Source organism: Botryllus schlosseri, chromosome 5 (assembly GCF_051294905.1).
Source record: "Botryllus schlosseri isolate E-star chromosome 5, Bs_hap1, whole genome shotgun sequence".
In the NCBI taxonomy this organism is placed as follows: domain Eukaryota; kingdom Metazoa; phylum Chordata; class Ascidiacea; order Stolidobranchia; family Styelidae; genus Botryllus; species Botryllus schlosseri.
The window spans coordinates 9,081,170-9,102,484 of record NC_137240.1 but is presented as its reverse complement, the minus strand read 5'-3'; the positions used below and the strand labels follow the sequence as shown (position 1 = coordinate 9,102,484).

The 21,315-nt window shown below is 43.6% G+C and overlaps 4 protein-coding genes across 7 annotated transcripts in view; 1 reads left to right on the top strand and 3 right to left on the bottom strand.

Annotated features, from left to right (window-relative positions):
* Positions 1-824: 824 nt before the first annotated feature.
* LOC145438938 (uncharacterized) lies at positions 825-4,192 on the bottom strand. Of its 3 annotated transcripts, XR_013915055.1 has the most exons (6): positions 3,909-4,192; positions 3,725-3,850; positions 2,448-2,603; positions 2,213-2,389; positions 1,346-1,493; positions 825-1,144 (listed from the first exon to the last, which is right to left on the bottom strand). XR_013915055.1 is itself a non-coding variant. In XM_080316338.1 (5 exons), exons 1-5 carry the CDS (start codon positions 4,061-4,063, stop codon positions 1,430-1,432), a joined length of 678 nt encoding a protein of 225 aa, XP_080172464.1. In that variant the 5' UTR covers positions 4,064-4,192; the 3' UTR covers positions 825-1,429. The 3 variants fall into 3 exon arrangements, 2 of the variants coding, with proteins under 2 accessions (XP_080172464.1, XP_080172465.1); XM_080316338.1 differs by having other exon boundaries at positions 825-1,493; XM_080316339.1 differs by having other exon boundaries at positions 825-1,493; positions 2,448-2,591; positions 3,909-4,155.
* A 1,071-nt stretch (positions 4,193-5,263) lies between these two features.
* LOC145438940 (small ribosomal subunit protein uS4) lies at positions 5,264-5,939 on the top strand. The gene has a single exon (XM_080316340.1). The coding sequence runs from the start codon at positions 5,297-5,299 to the stop codon at positions 5,873-5,875; it is 579 nt and encodes a 192-aa protein (XP_080172466.1). The 5' UTR covers positions 5,264-5,296; the 3' UTR covers positions 5,876-5,939.
* A 3,480-nt stretch (positions 5,940-9,419) lies between these two features.
* LOC145438937 (IQ domain-containing protein K-like) lies at positions 9,420-10,374 on the bottom strand. The gene has a single exon (XM_080316337.1). The coding sequence runs from the start codon at positions 10,303-10,305 to the stop codon at positions 9,469-9,471; it is 837 nt and encodes a 278-aa protein (XP_080172463.1). The 5' UTR covers positions 10,306-10,374; the 3' UTR covers positions 9,420-9,468.
* Positions 10,375-13,372: 2,998 nt separating this feature from the next.
* Positions 13,373-21,315, bottom strand: part of LOC145438922 (uncharacterized) — a 254,138-nt gene continuing 246,195 nt past the window's right edge. The window contains exons 1-3 of one of the 2 annotated variants that reach the window (XM_080316314.1): positions 20,407-20,430; positions 14,546-19,012; positions 13,373-14,031 (exon numbers count right to left, since the gene is read on the bottom strand). In XM_080316314.1, the coding sequence (XP_080172440.1) occupies positions 13,804-14,031; positions 14,546-18,979 (4,662 nt within the window). In that variant the 5' untranslated portion in view covers positions 18,980-19,012; positions 20,407-20,430 and the 3' untranslated portion in view covers positions 13,373-13,803. Of the gene's footprint in view, positions 14,032-14,545; positions 19,013-20,406; positions 20,431-21,315 lie in introns of those variants that run through there. The other variant, XM_080316315.1, reaches the window with a different exon arrangement.

Genomic DNA, 21,315 nt, shown 5'->3' with positions numbered 1-21,315 from the left:
ACGCCTGCAAAACGACTTCGGGCGCTCCAAAAGACCATACTTTACGAGGAGATAGTTGTCTAGCAAGTAGGCCTACCGTGTATAGCTAACCCCAATATTGATTCTTCAATCCATGGGTGGCCAATCTGCAGCAGTAGAAGGAAAATTATGCGGCTGTCGACACTTGTAATAACAACCCTAAGTTTTCACAGATACCCCCTGCATCAGCTGTATCTGGGAATCTGATCACATTGGCCGAGAAAGGATAAATATTTTATAGTAATATGTGAAACTATACTAATATCTATTGACGAAATTCACTCATGAACATGAAAAATTTTTCGCGCTTCGCGCGACTACAGATTGGTTCTCTGTGGCTCTTTACAACATAACTACTAACGATTTGGTGCGCATAGTAAGCCGATATGTGCATATAGATTAGTTCGGAGTGTACCGGCAATGGAGATGGACATGATAACGTGGGTATTTGGCCCCAGCTAGTTTATCACGACTAACCACCGGTATGCGGCCGCAGGCTACATGAGTAGTCCAAAATATAATGACATTGATGATCATGATACTTTTTGTTGTATTTGTTCAATAAAATATTAGTTCTTTTGTGGTGACTATAACCGTCGCCTATGTTAGAAAGCACAGCGTTGTAATAACGTAGAGTTATCAGACGTGGTTGTTGAACTGCGTTGCCTACTTTTATATCGATATTGCTGTCATGCGGCCCGCGGCCTCCAGGAATTTGGAAAAGTGGCCCGCGACCTATTTTGAGTTGGCGACCCCTGCCCTACAATCATAAACCCACGCAATTCCTCTAAAGTAGAAACATAAAATTCCGAGTCACAATTTTTATTATATTACACTTCTGATCATGTAAATGACAAACGGACATCAGTTTTATGCAAGTTAATGACACAGCACCGGGCACAGGAACGATCCTTTCGTCACCATCGACTAGGACACACCGGAAGGCCTCGCACACGCACTCAGTGCCTCTCTCCGCCAACACCGGACCGCTTTCAAATCAGCCGGCTTACTCCTACTCGTTCTTACAAAAACAGCGCCAACAGCAACGCGGGAACAAGAAAACTGCTACCCAGCATACTCGCACTGCCGCTCGGCATACTTGCACTGCTACCCGGCACCGCAACTGCTGTGTATGGAGGGAAACAAGTTAAACCGGAAAGCTTTCAAAACAACGGGACAACTCTACCGCAACCCGCGAGATTGCGTACCACGTAAATTCCAAAAACAGCCGGGAAAAAAGCCTGTTTTCAAATCATAAAATTGGCAAAACGAAAATAACGGGCTTCGGAGGAAACGACAGACACGTCGCTAAGAGCTAAAATATTACCCCAACAACGCCTGCAGCAAATGTCTCAAATCAGGAATGGCAGAAACCAACACGATAATAGCAGAGTTACGTTCTTTCGACTGTTCAGTCGTTCTTGTCGTCGGGAGTACCAGACTTCGATCTCGACTTGGACCTCGATCTGCTGCGGCTGTAAAAAGTACTCAGCGTTGCTACTCAAGTCAAGTCGGAAAAACGCCGTAATTTTTTTTTATAGATTACAGGAGTGGAGGAGGCAGCCTCAAGGACACATCAAAACTACAAGTACAATCAGAAAATTGATGATCTGAATAGTACAAATAGTTACAAAAGTAGATTTGGTCCACTGGTCTTGTAGCAGTTAATCGGAGAGGGCCACTTTCAGTACCAAGTATAGGCGAAACCTACTAGAGTTATTGGAAAAACTAGTGGCCTACTTTGCTACTGACCAACTCTGCCGAGTATAGAAAAGAACGTTATGTAATTTCGTCCTTGATGGTTTTTGCGGCATATACACCGACTCATGATATACATACAAACGATCCGTCCGCATACGCACACCACGAGTGCACGATGTGCATATGCTGCTGGACAAGGAAGGTGCAGATATAGCTTTGCAAGGCTTTACAAGTCTTGCACCACCCCTCCGGCCTCCATGCTATCCCGATAATGCTGAGCGCCAAGCCGGGATGTCATGGATACCAGTGTTACTAATCAGATCTTTGGTCGTTACCCACTGTTATCCAAGGGGCCGCGCAGTGAGTTGGTGAGTGAAAAGTTAGAGGGAACATTGCCCACGACCTACCGATCAAGAAGCCGGACGCTTCACCATTACGATATCTTGTCGGCACACAATCAAATGAAATGAGAATATCAACCATGATTATCTACCTCCTTCCGTTCTGATCGTCACGCGGCGTTCTCGACCTGGATCTACTCTTCGACCTGCTTTTCGATCTCGAATAGCTTCTACGCCTTCGATCACGGTCGCCTCGATCACCACGATCGCTCCGATCACGTGACCGAGATCGCGACCTTGATCTCGAGTACGACCTCCGCCTTGGAGACCTGAAGTAGCGAGATAATTGTTGGGAATGAAAAGCAAAAAAATTCGTATCATACTAACCTTCTGTCATAGCGTCTCCCTCCGCCACCGCGGTACCCGCCGTCACCTCTGTAACCGCCGTAGCCACCACTGCGACCTCCGCCACCTTCATACCGGGGCGGGCCGCCGTATCTCCGCGGGGGTTGTTCTGCAGGCCTTCCATACCTGAAAACCGTCCTTTAAATATTGAAGAAAATTGACAGCATTCCGGAAGCTTAATTACAAAGCCAAGGAGATGGCGGATTGTCTCATAGATTCGTACAAAATCTGGGTCTGGTGTAATTGCTGACATTGGAAAGTACTCTATGACAATCGTAAATCAGTGTTTTCACTGAACAGCTCAAAAGTTAAGTCTTCTTCATGAAATTCGATTTATCGTCGTGACGGAATTTATCAAATTTGTAGATCAATTTTTAGAACCTTGAAAAAACCAAGTTTGAACTGTAAAATTTTTATTTTCATCGGCAATGGTTTCGTTATGTTTCAAAGTTAATCATAGCAAATATATGACTGACAGAATATGAAGACTTTACAACATAACGTAATTCTCTAATAATGTAGCCTACAAATAGACGTAAGCGACTTTGCTTTCCACCAAGACGATGTATGCGTTGCAGGTCAGGGGCACGTACGATTAGGGTTGTCAGTAAGGGTCATGAATTATCCTCCAATACAAGTCCTGATCTGATGTAACTCAAATTTGAATACATAGAGTTTCATGGAAAACACAGTTGGCGATCAATTATAGTTGCTGTGTCATCAAGAGCAACTAATGTTTATTTGTCACACAAAACTTATTGCCGAAAACAACCACTGTTTGCCACCTGGTATTTGTCACATTCCAAGAAATCAAGTTTTTGAAGAATTTCCATTTTTCGTTGGCAATATCCTGGCAATGTACAGAGTTACAGAGATGCTACAGACAATGTGAAACAAACTTGATTTTTGAAAAAAGGGAGATATGAGCTACATTCTGACTCCACAGCTATATATCAGCTTATCACGTGAAACACCGTAAAATTTAACGTTTTCTTGGGGAACACGATTAGTGATGGTCCAGAAACCAGACGAAATTTCAAAACTTTCAATAAAAGTTGAAAAATTAACTGATATCTAAACCGTAATATACTAATTTGCTTAATTCAAGGCATACCTGAAGCATCAAAATACTTCACAACTTTGCACAAAGATGGCGTTCAGTATATGAACTTTCAGGCAACGCACAAGGCGACAGCATGAAAAACAGCAGCAGCGATAAGTATAACACTAACATGCCTATCATTTATGCTACATCATACCTGGCCATTTGAACACGGAGTTCTCGTCCGTCTAGCTTTTTCCCGTCCATACCATCCATCGCGTCTTCTGCATCGCGCTTGTCGAAAAATCGCACGAACGCGAACCCGCGGCTTTCTTTGGTGTATCTGGGCAAATGGTACTCGTAATATATCGCCTCCGACCAAATGGCGTCGCAATACCTACCTATCTCGGGGAATATATATGTCACCGACCTCGCCAAACTCCTCGAAAGACCTTCGCAAAGATTCTGGCGACGTTCGGTACGTCAGATTATCGACTTTGAGGGAATACATTCCCTCGATATCGGGAGGACCTCTTGCCTGCGAAGAGTACGACATGGTACCCTACTTTCGTTACCGCCGCTAAAAGATGACGGCAAAACTCGAGCAATTTCGCCAACTGTCAAAGCAGAACAGAAGACCACAAAAATTTTGTGGGAAGAACGCTACGTCACGTGATAACATGCTTGACTAGCATCAGCGTGTTCGTTGTTCGTGACGTATTTTGTTATGTCATTGATGTCATTCATCATCATTGGTTTATTAGCAATTTTATCAGTTCAATGCACCACAAAAATGCGATACAATGAAAAGAAAGGAAGATGTCGAAGCGACTAGGAGTTGTCTATGGAATCAGACACCCACCTTGGTCATGCCATATCTAAAAGCCGATTGCAGTGAAAATAAAATTCCCACAGAATCACAGTTGTTCGTTTACGTTAGTATTCATCTCCTTTCCTTATATCCTCATGATTTATCACAAGAAACAACATCCCTAATTTATTCGTTTATTCATTTATTATTATCAGGTTGCAAACATCCCAAGATTGCGATGAAAAATCGAATCATTGTGTTATAGAAATTAAACACGCACATTTGGCATCATATTGTCCTAAAATCGGCCTAAGATAACACGACGTTGCGAACGTTATCAGCATTTTCACAACTATCAAAAGTATAAACAGTGGTTAAATTCAACTTTTTTTGTTAGCCCTTTCTATCACAAATATATTATTTATTCAGTCGGCTCTGATACAAGAAGTATCAGAGTAATAAGCAATGCTAACTGGATCGCATATCTCATAAAATCCCTCAAGTCAAACAATCAATAATTTTATTGAAATTTTCATCAGATTAAAACACCAAAATAGTGCAAGATAGTGTAAAGACAGGTGGGTGTCGAAACTAGTTGGAATATACTTTTGATCAGACACCCACATTGGCCTAGATTAGGGCATGTGCATAATAGTGACGTAGACGGGCTGAAAAGATATAAAAGGACTAGCAGTGAAAATGAATGTTGCGGCATGTGTCAATAGGCGAGGTCGATATGTAGAGACGGCTCTATGGAGCCGGTTGAATCCAGCCACTATTTGTATACATATTTTTTCGATAAATTAGCGTAATTGTTGAGCAGGGAATATCTATATTTGTTACTTTCGAATATCCACGAAGCGTCGAGGAAAGCGGTTTCGTTGACCTACGAACCCCCGCTTTCACGCATCGCTACCTTATATTCTGGCATGACGCTTCGCGAATACGCTGCCTTCCTTTTAGTCGCAGCGCTCCATCATGCCTCACGCCAGGAGTCTCGTCCGTAGTAAAACCTACGTGACGCCCCGTCGTCCTTTCGAAAAAACTCGCCTTGACCAGGAATTAAAGCTCATCGGTGAATATGGATTGAAAAACAAGCGTGAAGTGTGGCGCGTCAAGCTTACCTTGGCCAAAATCCGTAAGGCAGCCCGTGAGCTGCTTACTCTCGACGAGAAGGATCAGAAACGATTGTTCGAAGGTAACGCTTTGCTTCGTCGATTGGTGCGGATCGGCGTACTGGACGAAACCAAGATGAAGCTCGATTATGTTTTGGGTCTTAAAATCGAGGATTTCATGGAAAGACGTCTCCAAACCCAAGTATTTAAGCTGGGACTTGCGAAATCAATCCATCACGCAAGAATACTGATCAGACAGCGTCACATTCGTGTGAGGAAGCAAGTCGTGAACATTCCTTCCTTCTTGGTTCGATTGGATTCGCAGAAACACATCGACTTCTCCCTCCGATCGCCATATGGTGGTGGAAGACCAGGACGTGTCAAGAGGAAGAATGCCAAGAAAGGATCTGGCGCTGCTGATGATGAGGAGGATGAAGATTAAATGTTTGCTTGATGCTACTTGTCGCCGTTCGATGTGGTGCATTAAAAGATTAGTATCTCGATAAGGTTGGATCATTACTGGCCTAAGGGTATTGGGTGTACACTGTACAGCATGGACTCAACGTACTGAGTCCCGAGAGTTTGAATATCAGGATAGCAATAGCTGAAATGTAATCCATTATTGTTACGTACCTTGTGTCAAAATATACCAGTATTTCAGGGTTAGGATCCTCGGAAAATTAGTCATATGTCGACCAGACTGGAAACCATCAGTTGTTTTCGACAATGAGTTTGACGTGACAGACAGAATGCTTTCTTGCATAGAATAATTGAGCAAATGAACAGAAAAAATGCGCGGGAGATCGCCAACAATTCCGCTCCGGGTCGATGATATTGATAAGATCGGGTGGACATCATGTCTGCCCAGTGCCCATAGACTGCAGCAAATAAATTACCTTCACAAGGGCTAGTGACGGACAGGCATAAAATCAGAGTTTTGAAGTTTGGCTCATCCCTAATAAGGATACAAAGTTTTACTTGTTTTCAATATCCAAATCCGTGCCATGCATGATTCTAAAATCAACATGAACATTACAAATTCGAAGCAAAGAATCAAATCCAAATTTTGATATTCTTCCTGAGCATGAATCACAGGCTAGCCTACTATAAATAGAGGGCACGCAAAAGAAGAACAGCAGTAACTCCCAAACTATACTCAAGTAGGTGTATCTTTGTAGTGCTTTCATTTCCACTAGAAGAATTCCAAACTCACATTTTTGTCAAGTAGAAAGTAGTATAGCATGGGTTGGATAATCTTCCAGTTAACGCGATAGTCAATCTGCATTTTTCACAAAGATAGGTCATATTTCTTGAAAATCATTAATTCTACTTTTGGTGGAGTAGTGATTGATGGCACTGATGCTGATTAGTATCATTGATGTCTCTCTTGACCACTTCAGGACATCTATTTGACTGTGGGTATGGGAATTGAAATAAGGCTGTAGGAAGCAAATTCAAAATTTTCAAAAAAAATTCAAAATTTGGATTGTACTTGGTTGATGAGTGAGAACTTTGATTCGATTTGAAGTATGAATACGTACGTTATTTGTGTGTGGACAGCCTTACTCTGCACGCGACTGACCTTAACACTCAATCGCACCGTCCTTCCTCTCGTGCTATCTTAGAAGACAAAGATTCCACTGATTTCAAATCCGATATGCACTTTCATGTGCCCCATTGCATAATAACGAGGAAGCGACTAACACACACAAAAATAAACTGCTTATAAATTTTCATAGGGTCTCGAGTCATTGTGCCAGTGTTGGGATGACTCGAGTCACCTTTTTCGTATGACTTGACTCGAGTCACTTTGCTCAAATGACTTGACTTGACTCGGCGTATCAGAAATGCGGATTGTCTCGGGGCAAAATTCACGAGTTAATGTCAAGTAATCGGTGTCGATAAAAATCACTGTATCTTGGATATGTTCGGATTGGATGCGAAACGCTAGTGTAACACATGAGAGCGACCAATATTCAATGACCGCGCGTTTTACAGAGCTTCCGTTGTTCTTTCACGAATGAATTGACCGAAAACGAAATGATCAAAGCTTATAGCTTACGTTGTCGCAAAGTAGTAATTTAATGTCATCACTGTCTATTTCTGTTCCAATTTCTTATCTTCAACAAACCTTTTGTTTTATTGAAATAGAATTCGAATATAGTTTATAGTCCTCAACCATTGACGCAGGCTCGAATTGTATCATATCAATTCGTAAATGGTTAATGTATTGCATCTTATCAATTCGTTTCTCTATTTTCCATTTTGGGTGGAACTATAAACTGAGGCTATACAATTACTTACGTAGTTTAGCAGATCTACGTAGTACGTATATGTGAGCGATACAGTGCCTTCTTGCATGTATATTTGCGTCTATATTCGTCAGGGTTGTAACCAAGTCACAAGGCTCCGAGTCACAAGTCAATTTCACTTTTATAATTTTGACTCGAGTCATTTTCAACTCACCACCGAGTCAAGTCCGAGTCCAAGTCATCGATCAGAGGGTCGAGTCCAAGTCATGGTATTATGACTCGAGTCGAGTCCAAGTCAATACGTTGACTGCTCAGTTCCCAGCTAAAATCTTGTAAAACTCACTTTTTATAACTCTGTTTGGTGATTTTGAATGGTTCGCATTTATAATATAGTAATTTTCCTCACTTTTAGCAGGTTCTGATCGCATTCTCGCGTGCTAGTACCAATAAACGAAATCCCAATAGGGTGGTTACTTTAATATTGTTCGAAATTACGATAAAAAATCGGTCTTGGCCGTCTGCGTCTCGAGTCATATGACTTGGTTCGAGTCATGCGCAATGACTCGAGTCCAAGTCGAGTCAATACACAGATTGACTCGAGTCGAGTCATTTCCGTATTTTGAGAAAATGACTCGAGTCAAGTCGAGTCATCAGAAAATCGTGAGTCGAGTCATGACTCGAGTCATTACAACCCTGATATTCGTTCATGGGTTCAAAATCAATGACCAGTCAATCTGTATTTCATACAGCTAGCAAAATGCAATGACGTAATCATACCTAATACTTAGAAAAGGAAACTTGACTTGAATTGTGACTTGACTCGAGTCACCTTCAAAAATCGAGTGACTTGACTTGAGTCAAAATGTGCAATGACTTGAACCAAGTCATGACTCGAGACTAGGACGGCCATTTCATGGTAACTCCGAAGAATGGTAACATTACCACAATACTGGACTTCGTATGTCAGTCCGGATTGAACAGAGAACGTAATGACTTGGACTCGACCCTTCACTATCTGACTTGACTCGGTGGTGAATTGAAAATGACTCGAGTCAAAACTATTTAAGTGAGATTGACTTGTGACTAGGTTACAACCCTGCTTTTGCCCGTGGCTACACGCACAGTTGGTTAATCCACTTCTGTTGGTTTCAGTTTTAGCATGTTTCGAATTGTCGGGGTCTACTGGGGTCCACCCCCTGCACTGCTGTTCATACGGCATCTTATAGAGCCAAGAGAGGGAATGCAAGAAGGAATAGAAAGAGCAGGCAGGGATCGTCAAAGACAACCAAAGGTCAAGACCGTACACTGTTACATCTGACATTAATACCAGTTAGCCAAGGTTGTCAGCATAGGTGATCATCGTTGGTACTCAAGTTGACGTACATTTCTTTTCAAGTGCTAGTGGAAGAGACTTTATGTTAAGTAAAAAGTATGTATTCCATGCCTAGTTTTGCTCAATAAACGGAATACTGTTGAATAGAAGTAGTATAAAATCACAGCTACTTAAGTATGTAGTGCAAGTAGCTGAAATCTACTTGAGTGCCCAGAAAAAGTACTTCTTTACTGACAAATTCAGGCAGTGAGATAGATCTTGGTCGTTTTGACATGCTGCTGTTCATTATATCGCGTTTTATCTTGTCTATCGGGTTGTGTAATTTGTCTTGGCCGGGTAGACAATAATAGAACCGCTGATTGTACAGTACACGTACAATGGTAATGATACACACATCGGGGTCATTGTAAAAATACATATAATCTTGAGAATATATATGAAAGTGTCGGCCTAATATTGTACCCGAGTGTTGACAGATTTCAGTTTCAAAGAACTCTTCGGCCGTGGTGATACCGCATCCCGGTTTTCCTGTTCATGCCAAAACTTTTCCACATCACGCCGAGCATCTGCATTCTCCTCTCGCCAATCTCTCTGCCACTGACGCAGCTCCTGAATCTCCGGCACAGTTCTAGCCAAATGTCCGCGCCAGTACGACTGTATCTTCACAGCTGCCTCCTCTTCCGACCATAATAAAGATAAAGGCAGAGGTGGTCGAGGATGTAACGTGAGATGTTCTTTTACAAACGTGATCTCTTCTAAAGCTGTATCTTTCCTGTCTCCCTCTTGACCTTGCGGGTTGTTACGATACAAATACTCGGTCAGAAAATCGCAGGCGTTGAATTTTGTTCTTCGTCTTTTGAAGCATCTTTCTTTTTTGGCTTGCTCGAGCATCGCGTGCATAGCCGGGATTAAAGTAGGGAAGATGTAAGATTCTACGTACTCCTTAGCGGAGCATTCTCTTGGGTTGGGTGGTGGTGGGGCAGGCGTGGTTGGTTTCGGCTTGGGTCTGTCTAAAAGATTGAGTCCGATTGCAGCAGGGTGGCTGACGGCTGGGTTAAAATTTTCCGCTACATTACTATCCACTGGTGGACTGTGGACCATTTTTCCGTAAACGATTGGCGTGTGGCGACTTACTGAGAACTGCGTGACGTCGGTCGTTAACGATGCAGTGTCGTCAATATCTTGGTCTTCGTACTCGATACGCTGGGCTTCGAAATCGTCGCAGATCTTTTCCCATAATGATTTGGGTTTTCTGTCGGCGTACACTTTGGCAGACGCTACTGACATCGCGACGATTGGAATGTTTAACCTATAATCGTATTCTGAAAAAACAGTGCGCGATTTCGTGCAGGCAATTTAATACATTTTCAAAGCTTATATACCAAACTTATATACTATGGTTGCAAGCACTTGGTATGAGGATGATATTTCCTCCTTGTCACAGTAAGCTCTAAGTATGGATGCCATTTACGTTTCATGAAGCTCTGATGTAACTTTAGTCAGACATTTATTGATATATTTGTCGATTTAAAAACATCACAAGATTGCAATTTATTGAGAGGATAGGAGGGTGTCGAAATGCCCTGGACTCCTAGAGTAGTGTTTTAATCAGACACTCACCTTGGCAAAGAACATGTGAATAAAATAAGGGTCACGCATACCGAATGAAAAGTAATAGATAACAGAATAGAGAGACATTAAAATCAGAGTGTAAGATATCAGATTAACCGGTACATCTACTTTTAAATCGGATACAACTGTGCTTGTGCGTGGAGAGATTTAGTACACATCATCTTGGTGACAACTATAATGAAGAGAAAATTTACTACTAATGTCTGAAGTTGGCATGGTCAATCGACAAATCTATAATTATGTATGAGTATGACCATGACCATGCTAAACTGTCATAAACACTTACCACATTTTGGAAGTAACACCATGAATTGACAAACTTGATGACTATGTATTAAAACTTGTCCACATCAGAGAAAAGTTCGAATCATTCGATGTGTCCAGGAATATCAATATTAATGTGTGCAGAATGCAGATGATGTGCTGTGCATGCACATCGCACACCATATTCCTTTCATTCAACTATTACACGACGCAACGCTAATTCGACAGAACATAAACTGTATTGATGCTCTATTACACAAGTTCTATCAAATGTGGATGATATACAGTCCAAAGAGAACTTCAGCATCTATCTTCGAAAAACCGATGTTTGGTTAGTGCAGTTGCTGAGAGTAGGCCAGCCAGATTTGTCGCCTTGGTGACAAAAACTAGCGCCACCACCCGGATATATATTATAGCATCTCGATACCACTCTTCATTACTATTCGAAATCGTTACTTCAACTGCCCCAATAGATGCTTGCCTCAGTAACCGTTTTCCTGATAGATGAAAAACACCGAAGATTGCGATATTCACCATTCAATTTTCGGGTCTTCTCCTAAAATGGGAGTGATTTCAGCAAAGTAAATAGCTTCGTTCTGATTTTGTGTGCGACAACAGATACTTGACCATATCTTGGGAAATATTGGCCTATTTTACTATATTCAATTCGTCTGTGTGTTCGCCGTCGCCGATTTCAGTGCCGAAAGCTTTTCATTTGCGACGTATATCTCTATCGTTTTAACGAGGCCATCTCAATGAAGCCGACGAATTCCAGTTCATCAGCGTCATAATTTTTCTTTATTAGTAATAATATCTTGATCCAAACTCCATAACTTCATAAGAAGAAAACGTGCGGAAAAAGCAGGGATATATCCATGGGATTACCAGTGAACCCGGCCCTCGGTGAACCCGGCCCAGTGAACCCGGCCCTCGGTGAACCCGGCCCTCGGTGAACCCGGCCCTCGGTGAACCCGGCCCTCTGGAAATTTTGTATTCACGGATTGAGTAAGCGGGGAAGATAACGCGACGCTCACATCAATATCCCACCTCCAGTAACACTAATATCCCACCTCCGGTAACCCTAATATCCCACCTCCGGTAACCCTAGTAACCCTAATCCTAACCCTAATATCCCACCTCCCCTAACCCTAACCCTAACCTAACCCCCAACCCTAATATCCCACCTCCCCTAACCCTAATATTCCACCTCCCCTAACCCTAATATCCCACCTCCCCTAACCCTAATATCCCACCTCCCCCAACCCTAATATCCCACCTCCCCAACCCTAATATCCCACCTCCCACAACCCTAATATCCCACCTCCCCCAACCCTAATATCCCACCTCCCCAACCCTAATATCCCACCTCCCACAACCCTAATATCCCACCTCCCACAACCCTAATATCCCACCTCCCCAACCCTAATATCCCACCTCCCACAACCCTAATATCCCACCTCCCCCAACCCTAATATCCCACCTTCCCCAACCCTAATATCCCACCTCCGGCAACCCTAATATCCCACCTCCCCCAACCCTAATATCCCACCTCAGGCAACCCTAATATCCCACCTCCGGCAACCCTAATATCCCCCCTTCCCCCAACCCTAATGTCCCACTCCCCGAACCCTGATGTCGCCCTTCCCCCTATACCCAACCCAACCCTAACACCCCACCTCAACCTACAGTTGCAATAACGAGCAGACCACGCGTGGTTGAAATGTGAGCAATAACAATCGTTGATATATATTTTTCATCTGAATAAGTCACACACAATGTACAATGCGATAAGACCCAATGCGATGTCATGACTAGATACGAGGATGTCGAACTTCGCACGTCCGCCCCTTGCGCAGTCAATTCAACACTGAGCCGACCACGCAATCGTGATCACGTGATCTGATCACGCCGTGACTGCGTGATCTACGCATGCCCTGACCTCCTTACAAGATCGGCAAATCAGTTGATAATAACATTATTAGTTTAATAATTCATGTTAATACTTGTTAATACACTTAATTTTCAAAATTTCCCGAGGGCCGGGTTCACCGAGGGCCGGGTTCACCGAGGGCCGGGTTCACTGGGCCGGGTTCACCGAGGGCCGGGTTCACTGGCAACCATCCATGGGCATGGGCATGCTTGTTCATCTGATGTTTGTTCATGGCGAAATTTTCCACCGTAAATTGCTAGATTGAAATTGGTCTGGCGTTACGAAGTCAAATTTGAAGCACAACATTTTGAGACAGGCGGGCTATCTAATCACTGTTGTCGCACTTTTCAAACTCCTTCGCGTTCCGTGAGGAAATAAAACAAGAGAGCGAGCATAAGCCCAATTTGTGAACTCTAAAGTAACGTTATGTAAAGTGGGAAAATATTTCATATTTTTTGATCCTCGAGACTGGTTTACACAGCTTTGACCCGTACAGATTGGCAACTGCTCAAGAAGCACACACATGAGAACGACCAAAAAGAAATATATTTTCGAGTTCCACGCAGAAACACTGCACCAGGCTGAATGAAAGTAATCAAAAGCGCAAAACTTGAATCAACATCACAATTAGGAAAATCTTACAAAAGCATTGAAAATAATCCAAGGAAATTTCAACCGATTCCAGATCTGTCAAAGACGACGAATTAATACGTCCGAAAAGTATACATAAGGGACAGTCATGACAACCACTTCAAGCTCATGATTTTCCGGTGATCTCAACGACCAATCAACTATATCAAACATATACTCACTGATGACTAGCTAACCAATACAATAGTGAAACAGACTTCAATCAAATAATACTATGGATGGGTATGCTCAGTTAGGGGCAGAGCGCGCGTAAAAATCATATATGATTCGGTACACAAGGAATATAGATATGAGTGAAACATAATAATTTATTGCACTGTAAGGAGATCGTCATAACACTTCTCGCACACTCGGACGGGTTTCTTGGACGCGGCTACGGTGGCGGACTTGTCGGAACAGTCGGCGCAGAAGATCTTGCCACAATGGCGACAGTGGTGGCGTCTCACCGTGATGGAAAATGGCTTGCGACAGGCGTTGCACTCGACGGCTTCGCGATCGTCGGCCCACTGACGGGAAAGCACGGTGCTGTGTTTGACCTGGGATCGAATGTACGGTTGAGCCGTCGAAAAAATAAACCTATTAACACACCGCCTTCTCTGCTACGATCATTAGTCGACTTAGAGCGAAGCAGGGCTTCGGCACGTGAAAGTCAACTTCAGAAAAAGCCTCGTGAACAGCACGGGGGTGAACACAACCATCAGAGGCTGTCAATATTTCTACTACAGTACTTCTACTTTTCGAAGCGCTCCAGTGCTGGGATGACTCGACTCGAGTCAACTTTTTCTCACGGCTTGACTAGAGTCAAAATATTCGATAATGACTTGTGACTCGACTCGCCTACTTGTATCGTTTGCTCAAATGATTGTTTTCAGACTAGTTCCACTGACATTTCAGTTTTTGAGGCAAAACTATTTACACTTGAGATCTTGAAAAGTATAAAATACTCACCAAACAGCACTATATCAAATTAATACATTTATGAAAATTTCACTTATTTGTGACTTCATCTGGCATTTTGCGTTAGTCGCCAAGACACATCACACATCTCACCTGCATTGCCTGATTCTCCCTCCCGAGCTCGTGCATGGCAGCCTGTGCATTATCCAACCTCTTTCTCAGCTGCGTCTCGCTCTCTTTCCGCCTCTCCACACTTTGTTCCGCCGCCACGCACCTCTCCAACAACGCCCTACGCTCGTCTGCGCTATTCTGCGCCGCAGCCTGGAGCGCCACGACCCTTCCCCGAGCTTCCTCGAGCTCCGCGTCCCTCTCTTCGACGTGCGCCAGAGCCTGCTGCCATTCACCGCGTACGCTGTCGAGATTGTCGCGCAGCGTCGATACCTCAAGCTGCAGCCGCGCTTCCACGCGTTCCTTTTCGTCATGAGCCGTTTTCAAGTCGCTTCTCACAGCCTCCATTTTCGCTTCAACGTTCTCTCTCTCGACGGTAATTTTATCAAGTTGGACTTTGTGAGACGCTTCCGCTTCTTCAAATCTTTCTCTCTCTTGTTGTAACTGTAGGCCGTTTGCATCCAGCTGCTTTTGAAGATCGGTTTTGGCTTCGATCAAAATCTGCCGGGCGTCTGTCAAAGTTTCCTGCGTTTGAAGCAGATCTGCCTTTTCCGCATTCCACCGCGATGTTCTTGCGTTCTCGTCCTCGGCCATCCTTGCCTTTTCATCCTCCCACGATTGTTTGTCTCTGTCATGACAGGAAAGTTGCTCTTCGTACTGCTTCCGTTGGTCGCTAACTTCGTCCGTAAGTGTCGCAACCTCTGATCTAAGATTCTCGACTAGGACGTCAGTCTTTTTTTCTTTCTCCACAAAACTTTGCTTCAACGACACCAGTTCGTCTTCTGTCGATTTCAAAGTCGACTTGACATCGCTCCATTTGGTTTCAACGTCGTTCGCTTTGGCTTCAAGCTCTTCCTTTTCCTTAACGACACGCTCGAGCCGTTCTCTCAACGTGCCGACCGTGCCGTCAAGTTCATCTCTTTCCAGCTTCGTCTGCTCCAGAGACTTAATCGAATCTTCGAGATTTTTCGAAATAGAGTCTTTCTCTTGCTTCACCTGTTCTAACGCTTGACAAGTCGTTTCCAGTTTCGCTTCTGCGGCTTGTAGCTCTTTGTTACTGCGTTCGTAGCTAGACTCCAATTCGGCAATGCGACCTTCGGCAGCGGTGAGCCGATCAACTTTATCTCGCAACTCGGAACTCGCAGAATCTCGCGATTCGGACAACGTTTCGTTTTCCGCACTCAAATTTACTACCTTTTCCGTCAAATCCCGTATCTCACCTGTAAGGCTGTCTTTTTCCACAGAATACTGAGCCGCGGCATTCAGCGCCGCGTCCGACTTCTCTTCTATCGACGATTTCAACTTGATTATCTCCGTTATTCTGGACGAGGCTTCGGCGTCACGCTGCTCAAGCCGGCGTTTCAAATCAGACACCAACTCCTCATGCTTGACGATAGTTTCCGACATTTCGTTTTTCAAACCGTCGCAGATAGCCTTGTTTTCACGCTTTATCTCCTCAACAAGTTCACAATGTTCGTTTTTCAACACGTCTAATTCCGACGCGTGACTTCGTTTCGCCTCACCTATATCGTTCATTAATCGACTCAAATCAGACCGTGCGGTGTCCAGTTTAGACTGCAAACTTACGATCAGACTTTCCCTTTCCTCAAGATCAGTCTTCAACAGTTCAACCGCTTTAGTAGCGTCCGACAGTTTACCTCGCAACTCCTCTACATCAGATTTCGCAGCATCCAGCTCTGCCTCTGCTTTAATAAACCGATCACGGGCCGACTTCAACTGCTCTTCAAAATCAGTCACAGAAGCCCGGTGACGCGTCTCGGCGCTGTCCATATCCGACTTGTGTCGCGCTCTCTCCGAGTCCAACGATGACTTCAAGCTGCTTATCTCGGCCGCTTTTGCTTCCACATCTTCCTTGAGAGAGCTTTTCTCCGCTACAATCCTAGAGTTATCCTCTCGCGCTGTGTTCAAGCTATCTCGCAGCTGCATTATGGATGCCTCAGTCGCTTTTGCGGACAGATCCGTGGAAGCCTTGAAGCGTTCGTACTCTGCAGACAGCCTGTCGAATTCTCTGCTTTTGTCTTCAAACGATCGTCGCAAGGTTGAGACACGGTTTTCAAAATCAACTTGGCTCGTAGCGGCTGCGTCTTCCGCATTCTTTAAATCAGCACGCAAATCTTCCTGTTTCTTTTCCAAAACAGATATCTCAGTCTCCTTCAAATGGACAGCATCTCGCGCCAGCTGCGTCGCTGAATTCGCAGAAGCCACGGCCTCTTCGAGCCGCCTTACAGCATCGCCGCCGTTAGCAAGATCATCCTCCAATTTTTTCACAATCTCTCCATGCTTAACCGAGTCATCCTTGGCTTTAGCCCGTAAATCCTCCAAACGCTTTGTCAGCGATTCATTTTCATCTCTTAATTGTGAAACCACGGCCGCCTGCCCCTCGCCTACCTCCATTTTGCCCATCAATTCGTTTCTCTCTTGCTGCAAGCGCTTCACGTCGGAAAGAATGTCCGTCTTTTCGCTGACGGCAGAATCGGTCCGTTTCCTGGCTTCCTGCAAGTCTCTTTCCAAGCTGTCGCTGTCACGTTGCAGAGTATCGAGTTTACTTTGTAAGGACTGGATGACCGATTCCTTTTCTGACAAAGTCGCGTCCAGCGACGTCTTTGCTTTATCAGCATCATCAACGCGAGCACGTAAAGTCCGCAATTCAACTTCAAGTTTCCCTTTTTCTCCAGTCAGACTCGACACACGATTCTCGTTTTCTAACGAAAGAATGCGATTTTTCGTCCTCTCTTCTTGTATATCGTTCCAGGCTTTCTTAGCTTCTTCCTCCGAAGCACGAATTTTCTCTCTCAGCTCCGCGTCCGAAGAAGAAGATTGAGTCAATCTCGTAGTGAGCGATTCGACTGATTGCTCCAACTTTTGTATCTCCAAACTCTTTTCCAACTCGAATTGACGCTGCGATTCGCGTGCCGCGGCCAGACTTTCACGAGTCTCGTTCCTAGAAGCGACAGTGTCGTCTAAATCCTTTTTCAACACAGCCACCTCCTTCATTGCATCACCATACTGTCGTGATAACGCCTCAATTTGGATTGACTTTTCGCGTAGCGTTGCGTCCGCCTTCTCGGCCGAAACTTCCAAATTGTGCCGAGATTCCTTCAGGCTTTCCTTTGCCCGAGACAGCTCCACGTCTTTTGCGGCCAGCTCGGAAGACATAACGTCACATTCTTTTTTAATCTTCGCGTAGTCCGATCTCAAAGAACGTAGCTCGTCCTGCGATTTTTCTTCGCCCTCTTTCTCGGAATTACGCTTCTCTTCCACAGCCTTGATTTCGATTTCTAATGCTCTCGAGTGCTCTCTTTCTTTCTGCAGAGTTGCCTCTACATTTGCAATCTCCTCTCTCAGCTTGGCCTCTTCCGCCGACAGCGACGTCGCAGACTCTTTTTGTCGCACCGAATCGTTTTCGTGAGCACACTTCATGTTTTCAATCTCTTTCAGCAACCGCGATTTTTCTTCTTCCAAATCTTTACAAGCACGCATCGCTTCTTCAAGCCGTTTCTCCCCGTCTAACGTCAACTGATCCATCAGCTGCTGCACAGAGACCAGCTCCTTCTTTAAAACCAAGACATCATCGGCGCCGGGCCTTTCGATGAGCTGAGCCTCCAAATCGCGGATCCAAGTCGCAGCCTTTTCAAGCTCGGCACTTTGGTTTTTAGCGCTTTCTGCGTATTGCTGTTTTTCACTTTTGAACTCATCGATCACCGACTGTAGCGTTGCACATTCTTCAGTTTTCCCTATCAATTTTTCCATAACTTTCTCTTTTTCTCTAGCTAAGTCCTCGTTGGTACCAATAGCGATCGTCATCTGCTGTTTAACTAGCTCAAGCTCTTCTTTTTGCGAGCGCAGCTCACTATCTTTTTTGTCCAGCTCTTGTTTCAGCTCGTTCGAGTACCATTTCTCTTCTTTCAGAGTGGTTTCTAGCTCTGTATAATCTCGGTTCGAGTCTTTAACTTCAGGTGTGTTTTCTTTGTCTACTTGAACGTTGCTTACCGCATCACCTCCGCTTGAAGAAATCTCTATTGCGCTGTCTGACGAGGTTTTTAATTTATCGACAGCATGCAGTGGTTCTCCATTAGTTTCATGGCTATCTTTCTCTTTAGACCCATTCGAAACTGCCTGCGTCACATCTGCTTTTAAAGTCTCATCATTAGACACCGGTTCTGGATCGGAAGGTGTCTCCGGCGTAGGACTCTGACCCGAGTCGAGCTGCGCAGAGTGGGCTTCGTCAAAGTGTATTTGGAGTAAATCTCCAGACTTGAAACCGATCATACACATCGGGCATATGAAGCCGGATGTCTCGTCCTTCGCTTCTTGAGGGGAGTCCGGCGCTGGGGTCGACGGTTGGGGACTGTTCGATTTGCCGGCATCTTGAATTGATTTTCGTAATCTTTTCAACATAGCCGCCGCAACTACATCAAACTAATTGATAACCTAGAAATGAGATATTATAATTTAATAAATGAAGAGGATGGAAAGTCATCAGAAAGAATATGTCAATAATACAGATATGATGAGAAAATGCTATTCAGTCCAAACTAATGACTTGATCATCTTTTACGATAGGATAACAATGTAATGTATAATAAATACCGGTAATAAAATAGAATACATTAAATATATAATATTTGACGTACGATACACAGCTTGTTATACAGCTTCGATCACACGTACACCATCGTTATATTTCAACAATTGGTTCATTCACCCTGCCCTTCTGATTTGAATGAATTTGTCATAGTCTGCAGTTCCGCTTGGTCTATTGTCAAGTAGGATCTTAAATATTAGGCAGTTTGCTATTTAGTTTAGTGTCCGTCAAATGGTCAATGATCAAGCAGTAGAAGACAGTATAGGTCCTCAACTGAATTAGCCTATCACATGTCAGTGCACATGACTATATATGAGCCACTATGCCCATTACAGTATTGTGTTGTACAGCATAAATTGCACGTTACCAGTATGAAGAGTATTAGTTTACACTTGATATATCTCAACTTTCGTTTGCTGTATTATGTTTGGTTCCGCAATTATGGCTCATTATAATTGAACACTAGTCGACCGTGACAGACATCGCGCTTCGCTCGTAGTCGCCAGGCTTCACGCTTACGCGGGAGCTTAACGTTGTTTGCTGCATTTCTTTATCTTTTCAGATCATAGTGTGATTGGGGTTATTACCTATTAGCTTGCAATAAAACTGTAGTCACACTCATACTGTGTATTGCGTGGGATTTATTAACACTCACCAGTTGATCGTGAGCTGGTTTAAAAATACAGAGAGTAGCAAATTGAAAACGTGTGGGGCTTCACGTTATATATAAACGCTGGCTATAGCGTAACAGCCGGTTATTCATTATACTTGCTTTTCACTCTTAGTCATCTTATTCATTTCAATACAATAGGCTATTACCTGAGTGACCGAGTCCTGACACACTTGCACACATGTTGCGAGTTGCGATAATAACCCTGAGTCCTGTATGGAATCAGTGTCCTGTGCTCACACATTTTTTTTCATTTTCAATTCACGTTTTATTAAATTACTTTAATTTGGAGAATTAGCGCTGCTCACCTGTTATATTATAGGCAAAAAAACCAACGTACCGAGATTCCAGTTAACAAAAAAATGTGGTAGTTAAGGTTATAGGCACAAGTTGAACGCATGAGAATCGCTATTCAGCAGAGGAATTGTTCTCCACCCTAAAACTTATGATCAACGTCAAAGCCAAAATATTATTCCATCCTAATCACGTCTTTGCAAACGAGTCCAGACAATTTTTCAATAACTAGCCAATCCATCAGTTCCAGAGTTACTAACAATACTGCCGACCTACCATAACTTTTCAAGGTTTACAGATATTCCTTCTTCCAAATCTCCACGAAACTAAATTGCAAACAATGCAGTGCCTGCAGCTCGGTTTTCACAACTCAGAATTCAGGAAGATAAGTGAGTGTAGCAAGTACGCTATAGAAATCCACAAGGTGTCTCTTTTTGCCATTCAAGGAATATTTTTGATATAGATTACTAACCTCCGTAGGTTAGTAATCTATAATTTTTGATGTCGAGTAATCACAGCTGTAAATTGCTTCGATCTAACCATTAACACATAATATATAGGCCATTAAGCAGCCATTCATGTTACATTATAATTGATTATTTCAAACATTACCAAACAGCAGCGTTTTGATGACTTGACTCACGTTCTTGAAAAATGACTTGACTCGAGTAACCGCTCTAAAATGACTTTACTCGGACTCGACGTATGATAAGTGTGGAATGACTCGGATGGAGATTTTCGAGTCTATTTTCAAATCATGAACTTCAGAAAGCATTCCGAACATCTCAGCCGCACGAGTGGCATTGAGATTCATGTTACTTTTATGACAAGCAGGAAGAACATCTCATGTGTTTGATGACTTTGTAGTACCTGCTAAAAATGCCCACTCCCATTATACGAGATCCTCACCAAAGGGAAATAGCTACTTGCCCCCACCCAATAGCAACCTAAGAGATCCATCGACTACTCAGGATCTAACATCCGGAATGAATTACCACAAGATATCCGTGAATTACCTTATAATAGATTCAAAAAAGACCTACTTAATCACCTCTTGTCGTTATATTAACACTGCTGTCCTACCTCGCCCACATTGCTTCATTGTTTACTTTTTCTTTTCAAACCAACATTTACAGCCAGACTGTATAGAGCAGAGGTCTCAAACACGCGGCCCGCGGGCCGCAT

Bases quoted from the DNA above. Each gene is read 5' to 3' on its own strand.
- LOC145438940 (XM_080316340.1), top strand. From the start codon at position 5,297: ATGCCTCACGCCAGGAGTCTCGTCCGTAGTAAAACCTACGTGACGCCC.
- LOC145438938 (XM_080316338.1), bottom strand. From the start codon at position 4,063: ATGTCGTACTCTTCGCAGGCAAGAGGTCCTCCCGATATCGAGGGAATG. The intron at 3,851-3,908 runs GTAGGTATTGCG...CCATTTGCCCAG, and splicing joins ATATATATTCCCCGAGATAG to ATACACCAAAGAAAGCCGCG. The intron at 2,390-2,447 runs GTTAGTATGATA...TCGCTACTTCAG, and splicing joins GGGAGACGCTATGACAGAAG to GTCTCCAAGGCGGAGGTCGT.
- LOC145438937 (XM_080316337.1), bottom strand. From the start codon at position 10,305: ATGTCAGTAGCGTCTGCCAAAGTGTACGCCGACAGAAAACCCAAATCA.